The 23,639-nt window shown below is 41.7% G+C and overlaps 1 protein-coding gene across 1 annotated transcript in view; it reads left to right on the forward strand.

Moving 5' to 3' along the window:
- pex5la (peroxisomal biogenesis factor 5-like a) overlaps window positions 1-23,639 on the forward strand; it is a 393,391-nt gene that overhangs the window by 174,158 nt on the left and 195,594 nt on the right. The window contains 1 exon segment of the mRNA XM_034179894.1: window positions 20,170-20,274. Coding sequence (XP_034035785.1) covers window positions 20,170-20,274 — 105 coding nt within the window.

Genomic DNA, 23,639 nt, shown 5'->3' on the forward strand with positions numbered 1-23,639 from the left:
TATCTGAGAAATTGTTTAACAGCTTGGGCATGTTGCAACTTGTCCGTTAAGGTTTCCAACGGAGGTGTTTTTCCTGTCGCGACCCCCCGCGGTCGGGTCCAGCCCGACATGCGAATCTGCCCACACGTTCTTTCATTAAAAAATCTCCTTTAACAGTGGAATGTCCACATAAACTCCTCATGCCGACTTCTTCTGAAACTTCTCTGTTCTCTGACGACGACCTGGGTGAACAGAGCCTGAAATGTGGAAGTTTTCAGCTTGAAACAGCGAGACGACGCCGCCTCGGAGCGCAGATCGCCATCAGGTGCCGTGGGCCGTCCTTAAAGTGACACTTACACACCAAAATCTCTCATCAGCCGTTAAAATTTTTGCAGAAAACCAGCTGAATTTATCGAATGGTGTCCACTCAGTTGAGCCTTACAGTTTTGAAAACATTTTGATCAAACAAAGCAGCAGTCTCTGAGCCATTCCTAAACAATGAAAAAATCGACGAGAGGGTGGGCGACTCCTCACTCAAAGACTGCCCACAGAATGACGTAACCGACAGGCGTGAAAAAACTCTCGCATGCCCACGAGGGTTCAAGCATGTCTGATGTAATCACACGTGATTCAAATCCATATGGTTTTTGAAAAAAATAATAAGGTCGGATACTTTTCTAATAGACCTCGTATTTCCTCTAGGCTGGACTATTGTAATTCATTATTATCAGGTTGTCCTAAAAGTTCCCTGAAAAGCCTTCAGTTAATTCAAAATGCTGCAGCTAGAGTACTGACGGGGACTAGAAGGAGAGAGCATATTTCACCCATATTGGCCTCTCTTCATTGGCTTCCTGTTAATTCTAGAATAGAATTTAAAATTCTTCTTCTTACTTATAAGGTTTTGAGTAATCAGGTCCCATCTTATCTTAGGGACCTCTTAGTACCATATCACCCCAATAGAGCGCTTCGCTCTCAGACTGCAGGCTTACTTGTAGTTCCTAGGGTTTTTAAGAGTAGAATGGGAGGCAGAGCCTTCAGCTTTCAGGCTCCTCTCCTGTGGAACCAGCTCCCAATTCGGATCAGGGAGACAGACACCCTCTCTACTTTTAAGATTAGGCTTAAAACTTTCCTTTTTGCTAAAGCTTATAGTTAGGGCTGTATCAGGTGACCCTGAACCATCCCTTAGTTATGCCGCTATAGACTTAGACTGCTGGGGGGTTCCCATGATGCCCATGATGGTGTTTCTTTCTCTTTTTGCTCTGTATGCACCACTCTGCATTTAATCATTAGTGATTGATCTCTGATCTCTTCCACAGCATGTCTTTTTCCTGATTCTCTCCCCTCAGCCCCAACCAGTCCCAGCAGAAGACTGCCCCTCCCTGAGCCTGGTTCTGCTGGAGGTTTCTTCCTGTTAAAAGGGAGTTTTTCCTTCCCACTGTCGCCAAGTGCTTGCTCATAGGGGTCGTTTGGGTTTTTCTGTAATTATTGTATGGCTTTTGCCTTGCAATATAAAGCGCCTTGGGGCAACTGTTGTTGTGATTTGGCGCTATATAAATAAAACTGATTTGATTTGATTTACCTTTGCACCCCCCCCCCCCCCCCCCACAACTAAACCAAACCAACTTTTTTAGGTTCCTCAGATGACCCCAAAACACAATCAGGGTGTTCCCAAAAATAAAAACTGGCATCAAGCCAATTATCCAAGATGGCCATGAAAATAGGGTTTTTTCACTAAAACACCAATTATTCAAGTCTATTTCTTGTTCCTACTATGTATTTTAATAGTAAGGGTCTACTGGCGGCCATTTTGGATGCCATTTTGAATCTCAAACCCATGAATGAATTTAGTTTAGGCACAAATGAGTTTGCTGTCACCTGCAATTGTTTCCCCATTGAAATGTGATAATTAAGTTGTTTATATGTTGTGTAAAGGTGTTTTAGTGAAAAAACTATTTTGGCGGCCATCTTGGATAACTGGCTTGAGGCCAGTTTTTATTTTTGGGAATGTCCTGATTGTGTTTTGGGGTTATCTAAGGAACCTAAAAAAGTTGGTTTGGTTTAGTACTGGGGGGGGGTGCAAAGGTAGTGGTCGTAGCTCCCCTAGTATGTCTAAAAAACTATGTTAAATGTGATTCCAACATAATTTTTTTCTCCCTGACTGCAGTACTTGAGAAGCTGAGTGAGGAATCAGAGTATTTGGGTTTGGGATTGTACTGTATCAAGACTAAGATCCAGACTTTCAGTGACTTCCTGGTCTCAGCCATCAGAAGAGTATCTGTATGTGGTTAAATTTTCAAAATTTTAGGGACAGTTACTTATCTCAGCAGTGACAGTCATGTCTCTGGGTCCTTGAGCATTGAGATTGAGAGACACAGGTGTTTGGTGATACAGATATCTTTGCAGGAGAATGAAGGTCCAAGTCTTTATGGTCCTCTAGCTTCCTGTCTTATTGTATGGTTTGTGAGACTTGGACCCTAAACAATGGTCTGGATGCCTTTGGTACCTGTTTTGTAGCTGTTCTCTTCTGAGGATTCTGCAGTACTACTGGAATGACTCTGTATCCAACCAAAGTTTAGCTTTTTTTTTTCCCCAAGTAAAAGTCATTCCTTCTTGTCCCCCTGGTATGAAATACGGGGATATAGCGGTCAGCATGTCCATCTCTCTGTCCGTCCATTTTCGCTTATTAGCGCAATATCGCAAGAACCAGTTGACCAATTTCAAAGCATAAGGGTGTGCTTGGGTGATCCCCAGACACTAGTTGATTACGGTGGCCTTGGGTTAACAGTAACTTCAAGATCACAGCAAGATATTTATTGCCGGTCTTTGCTAAAACCTGTTGTACGACTCTTGTTCAACCTGTTTTAATTCATATTGAGTGCTGTAGGTCTCTTACTTCCAGATTATGTGAAATTGCTTCATTATTTGCTCCATTGTGTATTATTCATTTACAAGCACTGGGTCCCACTTTGTATTAATGATTTGTGGGGGGCCGAGGGGATATGTCCTGATGACTCTTTTTTAAATTAGTTTGAAAGGTTCTACAAATTATACTCCTATGCATCTTATCTACCAAAAATATTGTATTTGTTGTTAAAAATAATCATTTCGATAACTATTTATATTGGGTTTTCTCAGGAATCAAAGCACTAAACACAATAAACTCCAATAATAAAAGAATACATTTCAATAATAAAAGTACAGAACAACAACGCACAAAAGTCTCAAAGAGCTGATAATACTGAAGAAAATATGCAGCTTATGTAAGTTTTTCCTCTTCAAGAGGCATTTTTTGACAGGGGCAACTTGTACAGTACTCATAGAGACCCGGGAAAGAAGCAACACAGGGGTGCCCAACCTTTTTTGAACCAAGGTCTACTTTTAAAGTTCATAGTGTATTGAGATCTACCAAGCCATATCAAAAGCCATAGTGTAACCACAATTTATTTTGCACCAATAAAATAACAATTTTCTTGCACAAAGATAAAGTTTAAACAATAATAATACATTTTTAAGTAAATGTGCATGGTGCAAAGAATAAGCACAAGTAGGCCTACGACTAGCCTGTAACAACAAAACAACAAACAACCCAAATAATACAATGTCTAATTCAAGTTGGAAAAGTTGTTCCCTACCTTAGCTAGATGGTAGGAGCTGAGTGCCAGCATAAGCAGGCCGTAAAGTGGTCATCAGTCACGGTGGATCTGTATTTTAACTTGATGATTTTCATATGTGAAAAGGCAGACTCACACAAATATGTTGATCAAAAAAGTGCAGTCAAATTCTGTGGGTTTGTCTGAGTTTGGGGTACTTCTCTTTCTGCATTAGATTCCAGAATTGGACATTCATGTCAGGTGTTTCTCTGGATTTGAACTCAGTGTCAACATCTATATTTTCCCTAAATGAAAAACAGAAAAAAAAAATGACAAGCTCAACGAATGCAAAAAAATCATTAAGTAAGGTTAAATCCAAGAGCCACTGACTGTCTTCCAGCCGTGCATATTCAGCATTTTTTCAATTCAGAAAACCGGTCCAGGAATTTACCTCCGTTGATCCACCTAACATCTGTGTGCAGCAGCAGCTCTGTGGGTTCTGCACCTGTCTTCTCCAGCTGCACATGTAATAAACGCATCCAGACTCCTGGCCTGAACCAAACACGCAATCTTGTTATCACATCTATCACATCTTCCATATTTAAAATCTTCCCGCATAGCTTTTGCTGGTGAATTATACAACTTCTCAGTTCCTGGACTTTTCAGGCGCACAGAGGTGATTTAGCCAGGAAACACACATAGCTCTTGTGGATTGAAATGCTGCTCCAAATTCTTTCTTTGGTAAAGCCACATTTGCATTGCAGATAAGACAGATGGACTTGGCATTTGAATAAATGAAAAAATAATCCTCCTCCCACTCTGAATGAAAATAAATTGTATCGTTTTTAGCTTCCGACATTGTAGTATCCACTCGCTCTAGTCTAACTTCTCATTCCCTTTCTACCCCACACATGCACAGACAGCTGGTTGGGCACGCTGGGAGTATCACTTTCATAGTAATGCTGCATTTACACATAACGACGACAAGTCACGAATGCCACAAATTATACATTCTTGGCCGCTGATCAAGAGTGTGATGATTCGGGGCAGAGGCGTCATGAGTCCTCAGGAACTGTTGCAACCTTTTCCCGGGCATTACAATTAATCGCACATTTTGCTGACAAATTATCAGGAACCATTACGCACTGTCAAGGATAATGTCCCGTGCTGTTGTAAGCTCTTGCACGTAACAGCACATAGTTATGTTCTGTCACATTGTGAATCGGGCGAATTGTCTCCATACCCCCCCATATTCACGCTACCGTCAGCTGCTGAGTTGCGCAGAAAGGAGGAGGAGGAGAAGGAGGAGGAGACTGAGAGAGCCAGATGTCTGGCTGCACGCGAATCTCCTCTGGCTCAGACTCGTTTTCCCGAACATCAGGCACAACAATAGGTGGAACACCTACAGGAGCGCGCTGAGGAGCATTGTGTGAAGGCAAAATTTCAAACATTGGACCAAATGGTCTCTGGCTCTCTGTGGAAGGATGAGTCAGGAGGTTGGTTGGTTGTCAAAACTAACAGGTTTACTATACAAAGTGATTTGGACACACCAAACGAACAGCATACAGCAAGTGTCTGAGCGTGTGTGTGTGTGTGTGTGTATGTATCAGCACTTAGAGTGCACCCTTATGTACATATGTCAGGACGGTGTTCGTGCACAAGTTGTCATGAGCTCATCTACCCAAACTGATACTGGTAGCTATCTGAAAATGACTTCACCTGGAAACAGGCTGTGGAGAGACGAATTCCCACAAAAAATGTTTTGTCTCAAGGCTGCAGTTAGGCGCTGATCAGAACAGACTCTGTGTCACTCTGGGTCAGACAGAAACATGTGGCTATCTGTCATTCTGAGCAAACTGCATGAGCAGTCTCTGGATTAAGTAAGGACATCTCACAGTGCATTCCCACAGTGATGAACACAATATCAAATAAACATGGCGTCACATGAAGACAATTATTTTGTTTTCACAATTGGAACAAGACTGAGCCGACATGGCATCACTGTCCTTCCTCGGCATACTGCAGCAATAAAACTGAATGCGGTGCAGCAGGGTTTAATTGTGCACAGGTCAGAGAAGTGATTCATAGTGGCGCGCAGTGAAACAATGTTGCAATTCATGTCAAAACCTGACAGTTTGTGTGACCATTCTTAATGACGTGTGACAGTATGGGCTCCAAGAACCATCACAGAAACCACTACGAACGCTGTCATGCTCTATTAAGGATCACCACTAATCAAGACGGATCAACACGCTCAGTTGCGAACGCCACACCATGAGGTGAAATGAGGGTGGTGTGACATTTGTGGAGAAGACCAAGGAGACGCCCAAGTTTCACTTGGCTGTGTCAGATAGACGGTGACATTCAAGAGTTGGTGATAGACCAATTGTCTGCCTTGGAGCAGCGTGGCACCAGAATGCACTCCCAGACATGATAGAAAACTAAAAAAACAATCTCAGTTACTTTAAAAATGAGATGAAGCAGCCTGATGTGATTGGTTTGATTAATTTTCATTAATTCCACTTACAAATTTGTCCTGCTTCAGCTTTTGACCATTTTGTCTCTGGGCTGTTAAAAAAAGCGAATTCTAGGTTAAAATATTTCTCGAGTTTCATATTTTTTCTGCCACAGTCTTCTGTAATAAGTGGCACATATTTCGGACAGTTGTTTCTTTGCCTTCCTCTAGATTTTGTCATTTGACATTTCTGTATCACTCTTTTGTCACCTATGTGTTTTATGGCTCTGCTTCTGTCTGGTTGTGCTTCAGTCTGTCTCTACCTCCTCCTCCATATGTCTCTGCATCTCTGTGGATTTTGGTGCTGCACTGTGTTAAAGACTGAATGCCAGTTTTGTTTATATTTTGGAGAACCATTTGCAGTGGTTATTGCAGCTAAGAAAGCAGTGTGTTTGATTCCATTCTGTGTGCGGTTTGCACGAACATTCCTTTGTATGTGTGGTTTTTCTCCTGCAGTCCAGAGATGCACTGATTATGTTATCTAGTGACTCTGCACTGATTGCAGGTGTGAATGGTTGTCTGCATGTGACGGCCCTGTGAGTCAGTGTGTTGTACTGCCCCCTGTGACTCCTAATGGGATAAACAGAAGTGAGTGGATGCGTCTGTAATTGAGGCACGCTTTCCTGACTATCCGATACGACAGCAAATTAAGAGGTGGTGAAACAAGGGTGATTTGTATGCTGCATTACCTGTGTCAGGCAGGCTGGACAGACAGCACTCCCACGCATCCCAGACTCTCTATGTGATGTCATGTGGTGCACTGTAAATATTCACAGCTGTGGGTGTAGTTCTGCACAGTATCTTTGAATGAGTCTGTGTTTACAGTGTGTCTGACTATGTGTCTTATTTGTTTGCAGATTTCTAACCTATTTGTTTGCATGTTGGCTTGCTGGTGTTTTCCTTTCACCTAATAACTCTGTATCCTTTCATTCTGCTCTTTTGGACAGTTTGGTACAGGTTTTCTGACTTCTCTTTTTTGATTGTATAGTAACACAAAGTGTATTTTAGATAGGCAAAAGAAAAAGCTGCAATGCCCGTTGATACCAGTTTGGCTAAACAGGCAATATGAATTAATTTGTACACTGTACATGCTTCTTCACCAAGGATTTTTATAATTATTATCATCATTATTATTATTATTATTATTATTTCAACACCAGTGTACAGTGGTAGCATATACAGTGCTGTGGTGTCCCTTCCTGTGAGTGCATTTTTCCATGTGTGAACCAAATAGCAAAAGTTTTCATCTGATTTGACCAAACTTGGTGGAGTGGTTTGAGGATCGCTCGGCCAGCACTATGTGCCATGTAGCCAGATGATAAGAGAAATGCCATGTGGCAAAGAAACCTTTTTCCATACTCATACAAACTACAAACACACAACAGATGTAGGACAACAGGTGTAGGGGGTACTGTGAGCCCCCCCCCCCCGACACACACACACAAAACCCTATAATTTGGTAACTGTAATAGTACTGGGACTCGTGCTCTCATGCTGGCCCATGGCCTAGTGGAGTTACAGGGGTAACAATCTAGTCTTTAATTATTAAATCTTTGTCATGTTCATTTGGCTGCTAATGCCAATGGTATCATTTGTGATTGACCATGTGACACAATAAACCTAATTGTAGCTAAAGAGAAATCATCATTTAGCCACATTGTTTAAGCATTAAAATACCACGATGCTAGTACAGGATCATTCATTTTCTATACTGGGGTGCTGGAGCATATTCCAACAGTCAACGGGCAAAAGGTGAGGTACACCCTAGACAGGCTGCCAGTCCATTGTAGGACCAACACACATAGGTAGACAAACACAGTTTCCAATTGACCGAACCTGTATGTTTTTAGAAGTGGGAGGAAGCCGGAGAGCTTGGAGGGAACCCACACGAAGACTGGGAGAAGGTGAAAACTCCACACAGAAAGGACCAGGTTGGTAGCAAACCTGGGAATTTCTCACTGTGAGGCAGGAGTGCTAACCACTAATCCACCATGCTGCCTTAGCACAAATGAAGCAGTTTGGAGAAAAATCATTTAAGAGGCAATGGCGCAGGGCAAGGTCAAATTTTGTGCCCAGTTCTTCTATATACAGGATATTCAGAATAGCTATTCTGAGGAAATGGTTTAAGATACACTTGTGGTTACCTTTTAATGTGAATATATGTCATATTTGTGTTGGCATTTGACCTTGGGTGTCCATGAAAGATCAAATACAACAGTTTAACTCAACATGGTGGAAGGATTGTGTGTTACTCAGGGGTAAAGTGGTTAGGCCTGACTAAATGTCACATCCACATGGAACCATGTGTTATAGTAACTCATAATCAGGTACTGTCTGGGTGGTTGCCATCCAGGAGTGTGGTGGATGCAGCAATGTGCGGTGCTTGTGTATGCTCCCAGAGCTGACCTGATGGATTCAGTTAAAAAACTGATTAAGCCGATGTTAAGCATGTACAGTGCAAGTGTTTCCCCTTGTTGTTACTAATGTGTTGTTGTGACTGAATTTGTTTTGCTTGTAAATGAGTAATGACATATGACCTTTTTTTTGGATTGATTATTACATTTGCGCTCCACACAAGGTGACACAACCAGAACCAAAACAAAGACTCGTTACAGCGTGTTAGCACTGACTGTTTCACAGCAGACCGTTTCATTATTCATGAAAGGAGACTGACTGAAGTTTCAGGATTGGAAATGCAAATGATTTGAAATAATTGAGATTAAATGGCAGCATTTATGTACTCTGCCGCTGTCAACACCTAATCAGTTGATTTCACTGCTTGCATAACACGCCAGTCGATCTCATCAGAGTGAGATCAGTTTTGTTTTTTTCTCAACCTGCAGAACCCCACAGAGACCAGGCTTTCATCAGACACTGCTGTAATAGAGGAGAAAATAATTTAATGAAAAAAGTATTACAACTGTTTCATTCAACTCTCATAACGAAATCACGTGCTCTTACCACAGAAGAAATGAAAGTCGAAAAACAAACAAAAGAACAATTCATGTATTTCTTTCTATTATTCTGCCTATACCAGCCTGTATATAAAAAGAACAGCTTCTATTTTCCACATTTTCACAGCCTTTGTGGAGCAAAGGTAGAAACCCTTAAAGGATACACAGTACTCTACGTGCATGCAAGATAAACTGGCTTCTGTTATTCTTCTCTACAAGAGTCGAGACAGAAGTCAGACTATGAGAGCAAGAATTTTAGCTGAGGAAGCTTCTGCGATCAGAAGCGAAACGTCCTTGCGTCAAGCAACCCAGTCCAGTTGAAAATTCAAGCTTCTCTATTAGAGTTTCAATGTAAACCATCTTTAACATAAGTGTGGTTAAAAATTAGGACAAACAGACGGGCAGGCATGACCTTGACCACAGTGATTGATCTTGGGCAAATTTGACCTCGCCTCAGCAAATCCACAAATCCATATGTGTGCCAAATTGAGCTTTGACCCCAATGACTGACCTTTGGTAAATCTGATCTGATCTGGGCACTTCTTGAATTTTGTCCCATATTTGTTAGAAATTGAAATGAAAAACGAAGAAGAAAAATCATGACTTTTGAGCTCAGTGACCTTGACCTTTGCTCAAGAAGGAATGGCAGACTGTTAACCAACAAAACATGAATCAGGTGCAAATCTTGAATTACCCATAAACCGTGAATTTCAAAACATGAAAACTGAAAAAATATCTTCCAAAATGTGAAAGCAGGTCTCATAAAATGTAAGTGACAAAAAGTGAATTTCTTCACGATTTGGTGTATGTGCTTGGTTGAGGAGCCAATGGTGTGAAGCTACCATCTGTGTGATGATGACTGTGCACCTTTCACTTTCATGGCTTTGCTCCATCCCTCGCCTTACACTTTGACACTTGCACAAATTTGATCCCCGCACTGGCGCACCAATGAGTAAAGCTGTTGTAAACTGTATGCAGCTGTGTGCCAGTGCGAAAAAATTTATTTTTTTTTTTTTTTTGAAATGGTCAAAATGGCATGCATTAGTTTCACTTAGTCATGAGCAACTTATTCAATAAAACTGCATATCAGTGTGCGCCACTGCGCGCAGTGCATCTGCACTGGAAATTGAGATTATATTGAGAGCTATAATAAACATACCTTTACAGCTACATTATCTAACTCATACGAAGGAATGAAAATGCAACTGTTTTTCCCAGTGGCGGTTCTACACTGAATCACTCCCCGGGCAAGACCCCCTCTGAGTGCCCCCCCCCCCACAAAATTTTGCACAAACAGACATTTTTTTATTATTAATATTGCAGAAGTGCCCCTGAAATTGCAATTGAAAGTGACATCAAAAAACCACAGGCTACAATATAACTCTAAATTGCAAATTAGAATAAACACACCCTTACATGCTAAATGTCTGTCTGTCATTAGATGCTTTATTAATCTGTCTTTCAGGGAGGAACAATTAGCTCTTTTATTAAGGTGCATATTTGTCATTTAGCTAAATATTTAGCTTCATCATAAATATTAGGCTAAATGTGTAAATACCTGGCATGAACTAATCTGCTAAAGTTTTAGGTATGACAGAAATTTGATAATGTAGTATTTGCCTTTGTTTGATAATGTAGTGTTTGCCTTTTTTTTAAGTGCTCGTGCCAATGGTGCCGCCTCCTCATGAATACCGCCCCGGGCAGCGACCCGCATCACCCGTACTAAAAACCGCCACTGATTTTTCCAGTCCATTACTAAATATATTATAAATAATTACCTTTGAGACAAGATCGCAAATGTGTTCTCCACCTCATGACGGGCACAAAACAGCCTGCAGCTATACATAATTGTTCTGTGATTCCAGGAGTGATGAAATAATGGTTTCACATGCCAAATTCTGAGAGCAAATGCATCACTGGCCACAAAATTATTATTTTATATAGCGTGGTGTCAAGAAGGACAAAGTGGGAGAATGCACTGGCATGATGAATTGCGCAGCAGTGCGGGGAGCAAATTTGTGCAAGTGTCCAGGTGCAACAATCCAATGCTTGGTGCATTCTGCTTCATGATGATAGGAAGAGTCGACATCAAAGGATCAAAAAGTGACGTTTCCGCCTCAAGCCAGTTATCCCTGTGGTAACTTTTCTGACACTTCCTGTTTAAAACCCAAAAAGTCAGAAGGATCATAAAGCCCCACTTTCATGGTCTGCATTCATACTGAAAATCAAGCTCAAGCGAACTTTAGCCCTTCTGCTCCACGGGAGGTTTCTGTCCTCGCTGAGTTTGCCTTAGGACACCTGCATTACCATTTGACAGGTGTACCGCCCCATTCAAACTCCATACCTGCCACTGTCCCCAGAGCAGGTCAGACCAGCAGGGCCAGGCACTTGACACCGGAAGTGAGAGGCCACTCTGGGCTCACCTCCCCGCCTTAGTGGGTGTTGTGAACCCCTACCCCTCCAAAACAATATTTTTGCGGCGATAGGGATTGCAATCAAGATTTCCTGAAGTCACTGATCCATAAACTGAAATCCGTAAACTACTTAAACTGAAAGAAAATGTATATTATGAATGATATTAACATTTTGTAACTTACGTTTTGCGAGACCTACGTTCACGTTCCGTGGAATATTTTAATCAGGGTTTGCAGCAAAATTATTAACAGTTTGTGGATATTCATGGTTTGCATAAATTTTCATTAATGGTTTGTGCATAATTTATGATTTGCAGCAGATTCACATTTTGGGGGCCAACACTGGCTGGATCTTCATCCACATACTATGTTTGGTGGAAATCAGGCCAAGAACCTGAGAGGAGAAGTAGAACAATCAGGTATTTTTAAAATCATAGTATGATCTTCTTTAAAGTACTTGTTAAATGAATTGTTGTGTGGGCTGCTGAAGAGGAGGTACTGCTGGCCCACCACCACCAGATGGCGCCCTGCTTGAAGTGCGGGCTTCAAGCACGAGAGGGCGTCATAGCAACCGGGAGTGACAGCTGTTACTCGTCATCAGCACCAGCTGTCACTCATCCACATCACCACCACCATAAAGGCCGGACTGCAACTCCACCTCCCCGCCGAGAAATTCCTTGGAGGTAATTTCTCTGCTGAATTTAAACTGACTAATAGTCTGAACTTCTTTGCAGCCGTTTTCCTGTGGGTGTTGCCTTATCTGTGGGATTGGCGTTTGGTGTGATCAGCGACGGCTTCGCTTCACACCCCAACCAGATAAGTGGTTAGACAGGAGCTGCACGAGTGTGTGACTGGAGGTGGAGGTGCTCCCTCCTTACAGAACACAGACTGTGGGATTACCGAGTGTGCGTACTCACACTCACCTGTGCTGTTTCTGTTCTCTGCCAGCAGTACCAGGTCTGACAGCTGGAGACGGTGACCACCTGGGGACCCAGGACTTGGCGGCTCCAGTGTTCTTCAGATCCGTTGGCGGTGAGGGCCATGTGGGATCCGGCTCGGTTCTGGACGGGCGTCTCCTATCCTCAAGCCTGCCCACACGTCACCCAACGTGTAATTGACTATAGTCCCAAACTGATTGTTGTCTGTATTCCGTTGTGCACAATTTACAACATTAAATTGTTACTGTTTGGCTTATCCATTGCCCGTTCTTTTACGTCCCCTGTTGTGGGTCTGTGTTCCTACACTTTCACAACATGAATTCTGGTAAAGTGACAATCATTAATGTGGCTCCTTTACTATTGGACTTTGAAACAGGTGGGGTTTGAGAGTTTCTGCGGTGCATCAGGGTAGAGCTTCTCAGTCCCAGAGCTCAGTCAGTTAATGATGAGGTGAACACAACTGAGTTGTCTAATCAGGCGCAGGTAGATCACAGAGAAATGGAAAGTATTTCGGGTTCGGAGGAGCAGGATTGAGAACTACTGCCTGAGGGGTATGAAGAGACGTATTTGTCAGGACCAGGTTCATGGATTTTGCAAATTGATGAGTGGGAGAAATAGTTTAGGAAAGCAGAGAAGAAAATGTGTAAGTCGTTTTGATGGAAAATGTAAATGTGATAAACCTTAGTTTTATGGGGCACGTTAAATTCCCGAGAGGCAGTTCCACTGTGCCTGGGAGACTGATTGTGTAGCTGTAGGAGTGGAAAAGTTTCTGTGAGATGGAACTGAAATATGGGTGTTTTAAGACGGTTAATAACTTATAGTAATCAATATAGAGGGATACATAAGCCCTTTCTTCAAGCAGCTCTAGGTGGTAGATAAGGAGCGAAGCGTTTGGGTGTGGAGGTCGAGAAGGAACTTTTGGAAGGGTGCAGATACAGACTGTGATGGCCATTGTTAGAGAAGTAGTCTTGTGGTATGAAATGTACCAATTCAGTCCTACAACCAGAAGAATAAATTATTAATACCACTGAGGTGTTCTTGAACAAAACTCAATCTTCAAATGTCAGTAATCAGCAGATAACACTGTTTGTCCTCAGTGATTCAGTTCTTTTACATTTAAAAAAATATTTACAATGAGAGCATATCAAATAAACAAATTGCTCTCATAAAAAGATGAAGTCAGTACCAATATATGTATACAGTGCATCCAGAAAGTATTCACAGTGGTTCATTTTTCCATATTTCGTTATGTTACAGCCTGATTCTAAAATGGAGCAATTTTTTTTCCCTCAAATTTTACCCACAACACCCCATAATGACAACATGAAAATTTTGTTGTTGTTGTTTTATTTAGAAAAAAAAACTACAAAATCATATGTATAGAATTCAAACCCTTTGCTCAATACTTTGTTGATACACTTTTGGCAGCAATTACAGTCTCAAGTCTTCTTGAGTATGATGCCACAAGCTTGGCACACCTATCTTTGGGCAATTTTGCCCATTCCTCTTTGCAGCACCTCTCAAGCTCCATCAGGTTGGATGGGGAGTGTCGGTGCACAGCCATTTTCATATCTCTTCAGAGATGTTCAATCAGATTCAGATCTGGGCTCTGGCTGGGCCACGAGAACACATTCACAGAGTTGTCCTGAAGTCACTCCTTTGATATCTTTGCTGTGTGCTTAGGGTCATTGTCTTGCTGAAAGATGAACCATTGCCCCAGTCTGAGGTCAAGAGCGCTCTGGAGCAGGTTTTCATCCAGGATGTCTCTGTACATTTCTGCATTCATCTTTCCTTCAAACCTGACTAGTCTCCCAGTTCCTGCCACTGAAAAACATCACATCATGATGCTGCCACCACCAAGCTTCATTGTAGGGATGGTGCCTCGTTTCCTCCAAACATAATGCCTGGCATTTACACGAAAGACTTCAATCTTTGTCTCATCAGACCAGAGAATTTTGTTTGTCATAGTCTGAGAGTCCTTCAGGTGCCTTTTAACAAACTCCAGAAAGACTGCCATGTGCCTTTTAGTAAGGAGTGGCTTCTGTCTGGCCACTCTATCATACAGACCTGATTGCTGCAGAGATGCTTGTCCTTCTGGAATGTTCTCCTCTCTCCACAGAGAAATGCTGGGGCTCTGACAGAGTGACAATCGGGTTCTTGGTCACGTCCCTGACTAAGGCCCTTCTCCCCTGATCACTCAATTTAGATGGGTGTCCAGCTCTAGGAACAGTCCTGGTTGATCTGAACTTCTTCCATTTATGGATGATGGAGGCAACTGTGCTCATTGGGACCTTCAAAGCAGCAGAAATGTTTCTGTACTCTTCCCCAGATTTGTGCATTGAGACGATCCTGTTTTTAAGGTCTAAAGACAATTCCTTTGACTTCATGTTGGGTTTGTGCTCTGACATGCACTGTCAACTGTGGGACCTTGTATATAGACAGGTGTGTGCCTTTCCAAATCATGTCCAATCACCTGAATGTACCCCAGGTGGACTCCAATTTTGATCTTTATGGCAAAAGCTGTGAATCGTTTTGTATGTATGATTTCTTAGTTGTTTTTTTTTAATGAATTAAAAAAAAATCTCAAAAAAGCTTTTTCATATTGTGGAATAAGGACATATGCTACCAATATTTAGATCTTGGTTTGATTCCCAGTCATGCTACCTGTCTGTGTCCTTAGACACACCCAGCTGTAAATGGGTACTAGCCTTAGCTAGAGAAGTAACCTATGATGTACTGGCAACCCTTCCGGGGGGGGTCACAGAGTCTCATCTGATTCAAGCTATGGTATGGAACACCAATGAACATCATGGCTTATACAGGATATAGGACTGTATTCCTCTTGTCTGTCTCTTCTAAATCCTTTTTGGACATTACAACACATATCAAAATTCACTGGTCCTATATTCTCCTACAATTTAGTAACTTCAAGGGAAGTGTCTATCAAGACAATTTTGGATAGTGTGGAGCAAGTTGGGCACATGATAAGTGGTTTGGTACTAGATTTGAAAATATACATTTTAAAGTGAATTTTCAACGCTGTGAAAAAAAGACTTTAAGAATTTTATTTGATTGAATTGGAAGGGGGAGGGGGTGCAGGTTAAATTGCTACAAAATTACTCGAACTTGTTTATTCAAATTCAGTGATGTTCAAATTTTAAGGAGGCCCAGACACTAATCTTTTTCCAGTGAGGTGCCTTTTTGTGTCTGTCCTATCACTTTTTGGTAATTGGATCAAACGTGTTCAGAGAGTACAATTACTGTGTAACATACCTATTTTAATCTATCACAGTATTTAGAGAAAATACACTGGAAAAAAAAGAGACAGAGCCGAATTAAATTGCTTCAGCTGGTAACACTCAACTGAATTAGGTTTATCCAAATTAAGTTTACAAGTTAGCATAAATATTACTAGTGACTTTACCTTAGCTCAAACTAATTCATTTGAGTGTTAAAAGTAGATTGGTTCAACAATTCTTGTTTTTCAGTGTCTTCCATGGGTTTTTAAACAGTCAAGTTCAACAACAATAAAATATGTGCTAATATCCATAAAATTTGACATTTGTATATATTAGCATTACACTGTAAATTTGATCTTGACTGCTGACCTTGGTCATTGACCAATCCTAAGGGTCCCTTCACACATAGTACGAATGAGTACAACTTAGGGCGACTCACAGCGGAACAGCTCGTATGAGTGAACCATGAAAACATCACGCCGACGGGCAGGTGTGCACGATGCCGCTGCGATGGTTCGTGCACGCGGGAACACAATTCCAGCAGCTGCACCACATCACGCCCCTGATGTGGAGAACAATAAAATAAAAATCAGCTGTATAATTAGTGAATATCACTGGGTTGATATAAATAATACATAAAAGAGGACGCAATATAGAAGCCCGCAGTTAAATAACCCTGGTTAAAAAAAAAGCTGCTCAAGGAATTTGAACCTGTAAATTCTGATTACCAGACGGAAACTTTATCACTGCACTACCATTTCCGGCATGTAATCGGTGCAGAAAAATGCCTGAAATCAACAAGGCCATGGAGGAGGTGCGCTGTGTCCAGCCACTGCAACCCAGCGCAAAGGCGAAATATGTTTTATATATTTCCACGTGAGGACAGCAGGCAGAGACATGCGCCTTGCAGAGGAATGTTGTAAGCTCATGTCCTTCCAAACACAGAAGCAGCTCTGAGCGGACACACCCCCCGTCCGTTCAGCACCCAGACCAACGTGTCACTCTCTGTGTTATGTAGTCATTCATTTTCATTATTTGTTATGTAATTGCATATGTAGGTATGATCATAATTATTTATATAACTGTCCTGGCGGTGGTTTCTGTGGTTGTAATGTGCACTTAGCTGTTATCCAGCTGTCAGTGTGCTGTGATCAGCTGACAGGCACCTTGCTGTGCTATGTGTGATCAGACCTCGCTGTCTGGTCCCCATGTGATCAGATCTGTACATATAAGCATTTTATGCAAGTGTGGCCACCAGCACACCAGATGTGCTGGCGGGGAGTGGGACACACGCACTACATATGTGTGGCTTTTTGCAACTCCACAGTCGCGGGGGCACATAGACAAATTTCACATCCAGCTCAACAGTGATCATCTGCTGACTGTTTTCGTGAAGACAGTGCAAATGGCCACACATTTTCTAAGTGCCAAATGAGCGGTGTTAGATGTTCGTGTGTGTCAGCTAGAATTTGGCCAACACCTGCCACGAGAGGGTTCGATGGGCTCGCACAGTGCACACTCTGTCTTTCAGCCACTGGTCTGCACATATACGAGGTTTCTGGGAGGTCTGCAAGGCCAGCCTCCTCCTCTGCTGTTAGCGGTAGCAGAGTACCTGCCATCTCTGGTCAAAAAAGGTCATGTACAGCAGGGTGTGCACTGGTGAGCAGCCCTAAAGATTTTCGGTAGATTTGTGTTGAGGGGCTGAACTCCCAGCCTTCCTCATCTTGGGCTTGAAAATCAGAAGCACACTCTGCTCGGGTCACAACCTGACCTAAATCTTTCCACTGCAAAGTCTGGGGCTTGCATAACGACACGTGTGGGCTCCCCGACATAACAAACAACGGGGAGACATCAGGAGATAACACAGCATCAGTACCTGCAGTGGATTTCCTATCTGTGTACAGATAAGGAATGCGGAGGGTAGCTGGGTCATGTGACATCACTTTTTCTTGGTAAACACAATCAGGTCGCTGCATGACGCACATTGTAACATGTAACTTTTCTGCCACCATAATGTCTTCTGGTTGTTCCAGTGTGTCTTGAGCCATTGTTAACAATTCACTGGTGATCCCAGAAAATGAGTTCTGTGTCCAATCAAGTGAATAATAAACTCTTTGATTGTCTGTTTCTGCCTGAAAAACATCGTCTGGGTTGATCCTGACTGCCCTCATGCCCTTTGAAGTAGGAACAACAGCAATATGGAGGAGCTTCATTAAATCTCTCCCCAGCAAATTAACTGGACTAACCGGCAGTTTTATTAAAAAAAAAAAAAAAAAAAATATATATATATATATATATATATATATATATATATATATATATATATATATATATATATATATATATATATATATATATATATAGATATAGATATATATATAGATAGATATATATATATATAGATATATATAGATATAGATATATATAGATATAGATATATATCTATATCTATATAGATATAGATATATATCTATATCTATATAGATATAGATATGGATTTGAATCACGTGCGATTACACCAGACATGCTTGAACCCTCGTGTGCATGCGTGAGTTTTTTCACGCGTCGGTGACGTCATCCGCCTGTGGGCAGGCTTTGAGTGAGCACTGGTCCAGCCCTCTTGGCTGAAATCCTTTGTCTGAGACGCTGCTGGAGACGGCGCGCGTTGCTTTATCAAAATTTTTTTCAGGACCTGTGAGGGATATCCGAGTGGACACTATTCGAGAAATTCAGCTGGTTTTCGGTGAAAAGTTTAACGGCTGATGAGAGGTTGTGGAGTTTCTTTCGCTTTAAGGACAGCTCACAAAGCGGATTGGCGCGGCGCAGTCGGAGGTGGCATCCGTCTGGCTGTTTCAAGCTGAAAACTTCCTAATTTAAGGCTCTGTCCACCCAGGACGTCGTCAGAGAACAGAGAAGTTTCAGAAGAAGTTGGCATGAGGAGTTTATGCGGACATTCCACTGTTAAATGAGATTTTGTAATGAAAGAACGTGCGGGCAAATTCGCCGAGTCGGTTCCGTGACAACGACACAAATCCGTCTGCGCCGCGACAGGAAAAAACACCTCCGTGTTGAAAACCATTTGTAAAATTCAGGCGGCTTTTGATGGCTTTCAACAAGTGAGTATCTGAGAAATTGTTTAACAGCTTGGGCATGTTCCAACTTGTCCATTAAGGTTTCCAACGGAGGTGTTTTTCCTGTCGCGACCCCCCGCGGTCGGGTCCGGCCCGACATGCGAATCTGCCCGCACGTTCTTTCATTACAAAATCTCCTTTAACAATGGAATGTCCGCATAAACTCCTCATGCCGACTTCTTCTGAAACTTCTCTGTTCTCTGACGATGACCTGGGTCAACAGAGCCTGAAATGTGGACGTTTTCAGCTTGAAACAGCGAGACGACGACGCCTCGGAGCGCAGATCGCCGTCAGGCGCCGTGGGCCATCCTTAAAGCGACACTTACACACCAAAATCTCTCATCAGCCGTTAAAATTTTAACCGAAAACCAGCTGAATTTATCGAATGGTGTCCACTCAGTTGTGCCTTACAGTTTTTGAAAAAATTTTGATCAAACAAAGCAACAGCCTCTGAGCCATTCCTAAACAATGAAAAAATCGACGAGAGGGTGGGCCACTCCTCACTCAAAGACTGCCCACAGGCGAATGACGTAACCGACAGGCATGAAAAAACTCTCGCATGCCCACAAGGGTTCAAGCATGTCTGATGTAATGATTCAAATCCATATGGTTTTTGAAAAAAAAAAAAAAGAGGTCGGATACTTTTCTAATAGACCTCGTAGTTATAGCAACAGGTGTACGAGGCACTGGAGGCAGCTACAATTTTATATGTTTTGCATATGATTCCTGCTTCGTGCACACTTCATGAGCAAGTCGACCACATTCGTACTATGTGTGAAGGGGCTTTAACCAAAATAAAGTTACATACTTCTTCTATCCATATGTCTGATATACCTGTTTGACCAAAATCAGATTAGCTGTTATTAGAATATCTTGCTAACATACGTACAAACATAATTATCTACAGACCATAGATCACCCACCTCAGGTTGCTGAAGATCATTAAAGATCAGCTTGAAATCATGTGTGTTGTGTGAACTGATGTTTGAATTTTTCAACCTGGTGCATCTTGCTAATAATAGTTACCGTAGAGTATGACTGACTTTAGATTTGCAGTTATCATCACCACCAATACATTATGTTTGCCAAGCTATTCGTGAACATGCACTACGGGAATCGAAATAAGGCTTATCACTTGGAAGGGTCTGTGTTTTCAGCTCTGTTGTGGACAACCATCAACCCTCATGATGTTTGTCGTCAACCCTCTACATTGTGAAGTGACCTTCTCTCACTACCATAGTCTTGTTGAAATGTGTACAGTCGATGTGCTGTTACCACAGACGGCCCCACAGTATTTCCATAGTTTCATGATCATCATACCTGTTCTGTGTAAGATGCCCTGGACAGGGATAAAGCATTAAGTTGTCCAACTGTCCTGACACAAGTCATTGTTGATTTCACTGTTGTAGGGGAAAGACTCTAGGGCTGCAGATAAGACTGTTGCCATGGTCCTGAAGGAGATACCCAGTAAGGCGTCAGCAGAAGGGAAGCCCCTCCTCACTGTGACTACCAAGGTGGGCAGAACTCTCCCTCCCAACCTTCTCCTACCTCCGAGTGGAATGTCCCTCTGTGTGGATCACTGTGGAACAATACCAAAGCTTGGAGTGTTGTGTATATAAAGTCCACTGTCTATTAAATTACTTAAGACTCTCATATCTAAAAAATAATAAATAATAATTGTTATTGTCATGCATCAATTTACACAAATGGTGAGCAAAATTATGATCTTATGAGTGATCAATATAGCTTGTGAGGCTGCTAATATTCTCATCTTGTAACTTAATTGACTGAAATTCCAGTAATTACATTATTTGGTGCACAAAACAAGCCAATTTGCGTCCTTTTTTGTCTGTGATTGTTTCTGTCTGTTCCATTACGATGTTCTGTCATATATTTGTCAGTGTAATAATAACATGCTTTTGCTTGTTTGGTTTTCTAATACAGCGGTTACTTGATAAGCTGTCATGTTATCAAGATAATACTTCCAGCTGACTTCCAAGGAACATTTAATTTGTGGCTCAGCATTTTTGTTGACACTTGGAAGCTGCTGAGTTCACACAAAGAAGATATTGTCAGAGTTGTCTGTTTTAAAGCACATGATGTAGTTCATTTTTTCTGCAAATGCTTTGTCATAAATAAAAAAAAAATATCACTGTATAAAACAGCACGGACGAGACTTTCAACACTGAAGAACATTTTGCCTATAACGAGAACTTCAGTAATTCAGTCAAGAATGAGAAAGCAGTTTATTGCATTTAAGCCCGAAGGAATGTCCTGTCATGTGAGGCATCACTTTTTATAAGATGCTGCAATGTCACAGAAATCAATATCATAGAAACAAAAAGGCCAATAGTAACCTATTTAGAACACTGTACTGGCAAATACCTTCATATTGCAGAAAACTGTCAGGAAAATACTGACCCACTAGCCAAAGTGTATTTAAAATCCCTCAGTTTTACTGACAATACAGTTTAAAAAACTGTGATACTTATTTTAAAAGTTGCTTACTAACTTTGTGAAATTAACAACAAAGGCTGTCACAAATAGAAACAACATTTTTCATAATGACAACAAAAAACAATGAAATGAGATCCTTGATCAAATTCAGGACTGCCTCCATCAGTTTTTTGCCAATTATGGTGTAATTTTGTGAAACCCATTTGACATATTTTATGGTGTAAATATTACCATGGACACTTGGCACAGTTTTAAAATGGTGTTTATCCATCAGAATGAATTGTATGACAAATAAATTTTATTTTGCCTGTGCTTATCGCTGGAGTATATTTTGTGAAGCTGATAAGACTCTACAACTCGCCCCTAGACAGGGCACCACTCCAACTGAGATCACTTCCCCATACAAAGTTACTGGATTGGGTGAGACAATGCAGATTAAGTGTCTTGTTCAAGGACACAGACATGCAGCATGATCAAATATCGAACTCAGGTCAACCTATTTGCAACATAACTACTTAACCACTGAGCTACCTGCTCTACATGCTCTTTGCACTGATGAGATTAGGGCTATATGACAAAAGTATGAATTGAAAATGTAAACAAAATCATTAATTACCTCATACATCACTGTCAAGATAGAAACCATTTACGCAGGATTATTTAATCATTAGCATATGTCTGGGGAGCCTTTCATGACTAAGCAAGGGGATAAAATATTGTACTATTGTTTTGTTCTTCTATTTTTAAGATGCGGGCTTTTCGCAGCTTATGGATGTATTTGTCAGGAGATATTTATCATAGATATATGATATAGAACTGGCACCCTGTGCAGGATGTACCCCGCCTCTCACCTTATGACTGCTGGGATAGGCTCCAGCCCCCTGTGATCCTTGATTGGATTAGGCAGGCACAGAAAATGAATGATTATGACATAGATGGATATTGATGGTAGCTAATTGATAAAGAGGAGTCTTCATGAACTATGATGTTGATAGATGCCATTGTGATCTGTTGAAACAATCAGTATAGGGGGGAATGTATTCACGTTGGGGTTGAATGTTAATTTTCAGCAACTAATTGGATTTTGTTTTTAAGGTCATTACCTTATAGAAAAACATATTGCCAGTTTCCCCCATTGATTTTTTTGCATACATTTTCAGCCATTTTTTTAAGGCTAAAAATTTCATGTGTTTTCTCATGCAAGATCCTGATTTATGTGGCATGAACCAATATTTTCTTGGTTCAGGAATTAAAACCACAAATGGATATTTTAAAGCATAAATTCTTGTGTTAATGAGCTCATGTAAAGCTCCCCATGTTGGTGGTAAGTTTGCACTTCTGATTGCTTTTTGCTGAAGAGTCTCCATCGAAGTTCAGCCACACTCATCAAAGCACTCCCAGGCTCATACAGCTGACATAACAAAGGCTTCAACAGCAGACATTCTGTGTCTGCTGTTAACTCATTAGTAAAACTAATATTAGCAAAATCAGTTACCACTTCACGAGGGCATTTGTTTAGTGTCTGTAGTGTCTGCCAACATGTCAGTTTTCCCTTTCTGGAGAATCAGCCAGTTTGATCATTCTCGGTAAAGGCACTGAAGCCTGGTGAGGCTGCAGCTCTCATGGATCCTCTCATGGAGAACATTTACTGTTGGTTCCAGTGTGATGGTTCGTGTCCGGTTTCCAACACCTGTGATGTGGAATGTTCACTTGCGCCGTTGGTGGTAGCGATGGAAAGTAAGGACAAACACATCAGTGTCAGGAGACTGAATATAAACTGTAGTTCTGTTGCACCTGTTGTGAAAGTGTAGGAACACGGACCCACAACAGGGGGCGAAAATGAACGGACAATGGAGGAATCAAATAACACTGTTTTTACTGTTGTGAAAAAAGGCACAACAAATACAACTGATAACAATAGGGAGATTGAGTCTAATTCAAAGGTGTCGTGTGGGCAGGCTCGATGATAGGAGACGTCTGTCCAAGTCGAACCGGAACCAACCCGATTTCCTCCGCCACTGGACCCCGGGGATACTGGAGCCGCCAAGTCCCGAATTCCCAGGTGGCCACTGCCTCCGCTCGCCGGATCCGATACTGCTGGCAGGAAACAGAAACAGTCAGGTGTGGATGCGGCTGCACCCAGCAACACGGAGGGTGGAGAGTCCACCTCCACCTCTCGTCAACAACAATCAAGAATGTGCAGAGTAAGCAGTTATCTCTCAGGGGGAAAAGGAGTGCAGTCCTAGCTCCCAGTCACCAGCTCCTGCTGTCTAGAGATTAAACAGGTACTCCTGCAAAAACACGTACAGAACAATACTTATGTATAAGCACACGAACGGCTGAGAGTCGTTACCTCTTTGGTATGGCGATATCTCGGCAAATGAGGTGGAGATGCCGTCCTGCTGATATACCTCCGTATTGA

The sequence above is a fragment of the Thalassophryne amazonica genome, chromosome 10 (genome assembly GCF_902500255.1).
Source record: "Thalassophryne amazonica chromosome 10, fThaAma1.1, whole genome shotgun sequence".
NCBI lineage: Eukaryota > Metazoa > Chordata > Actinopteri > Batrachoidiformes > Batrachoididae > Thalassophryne > Thalassophryne amazonica.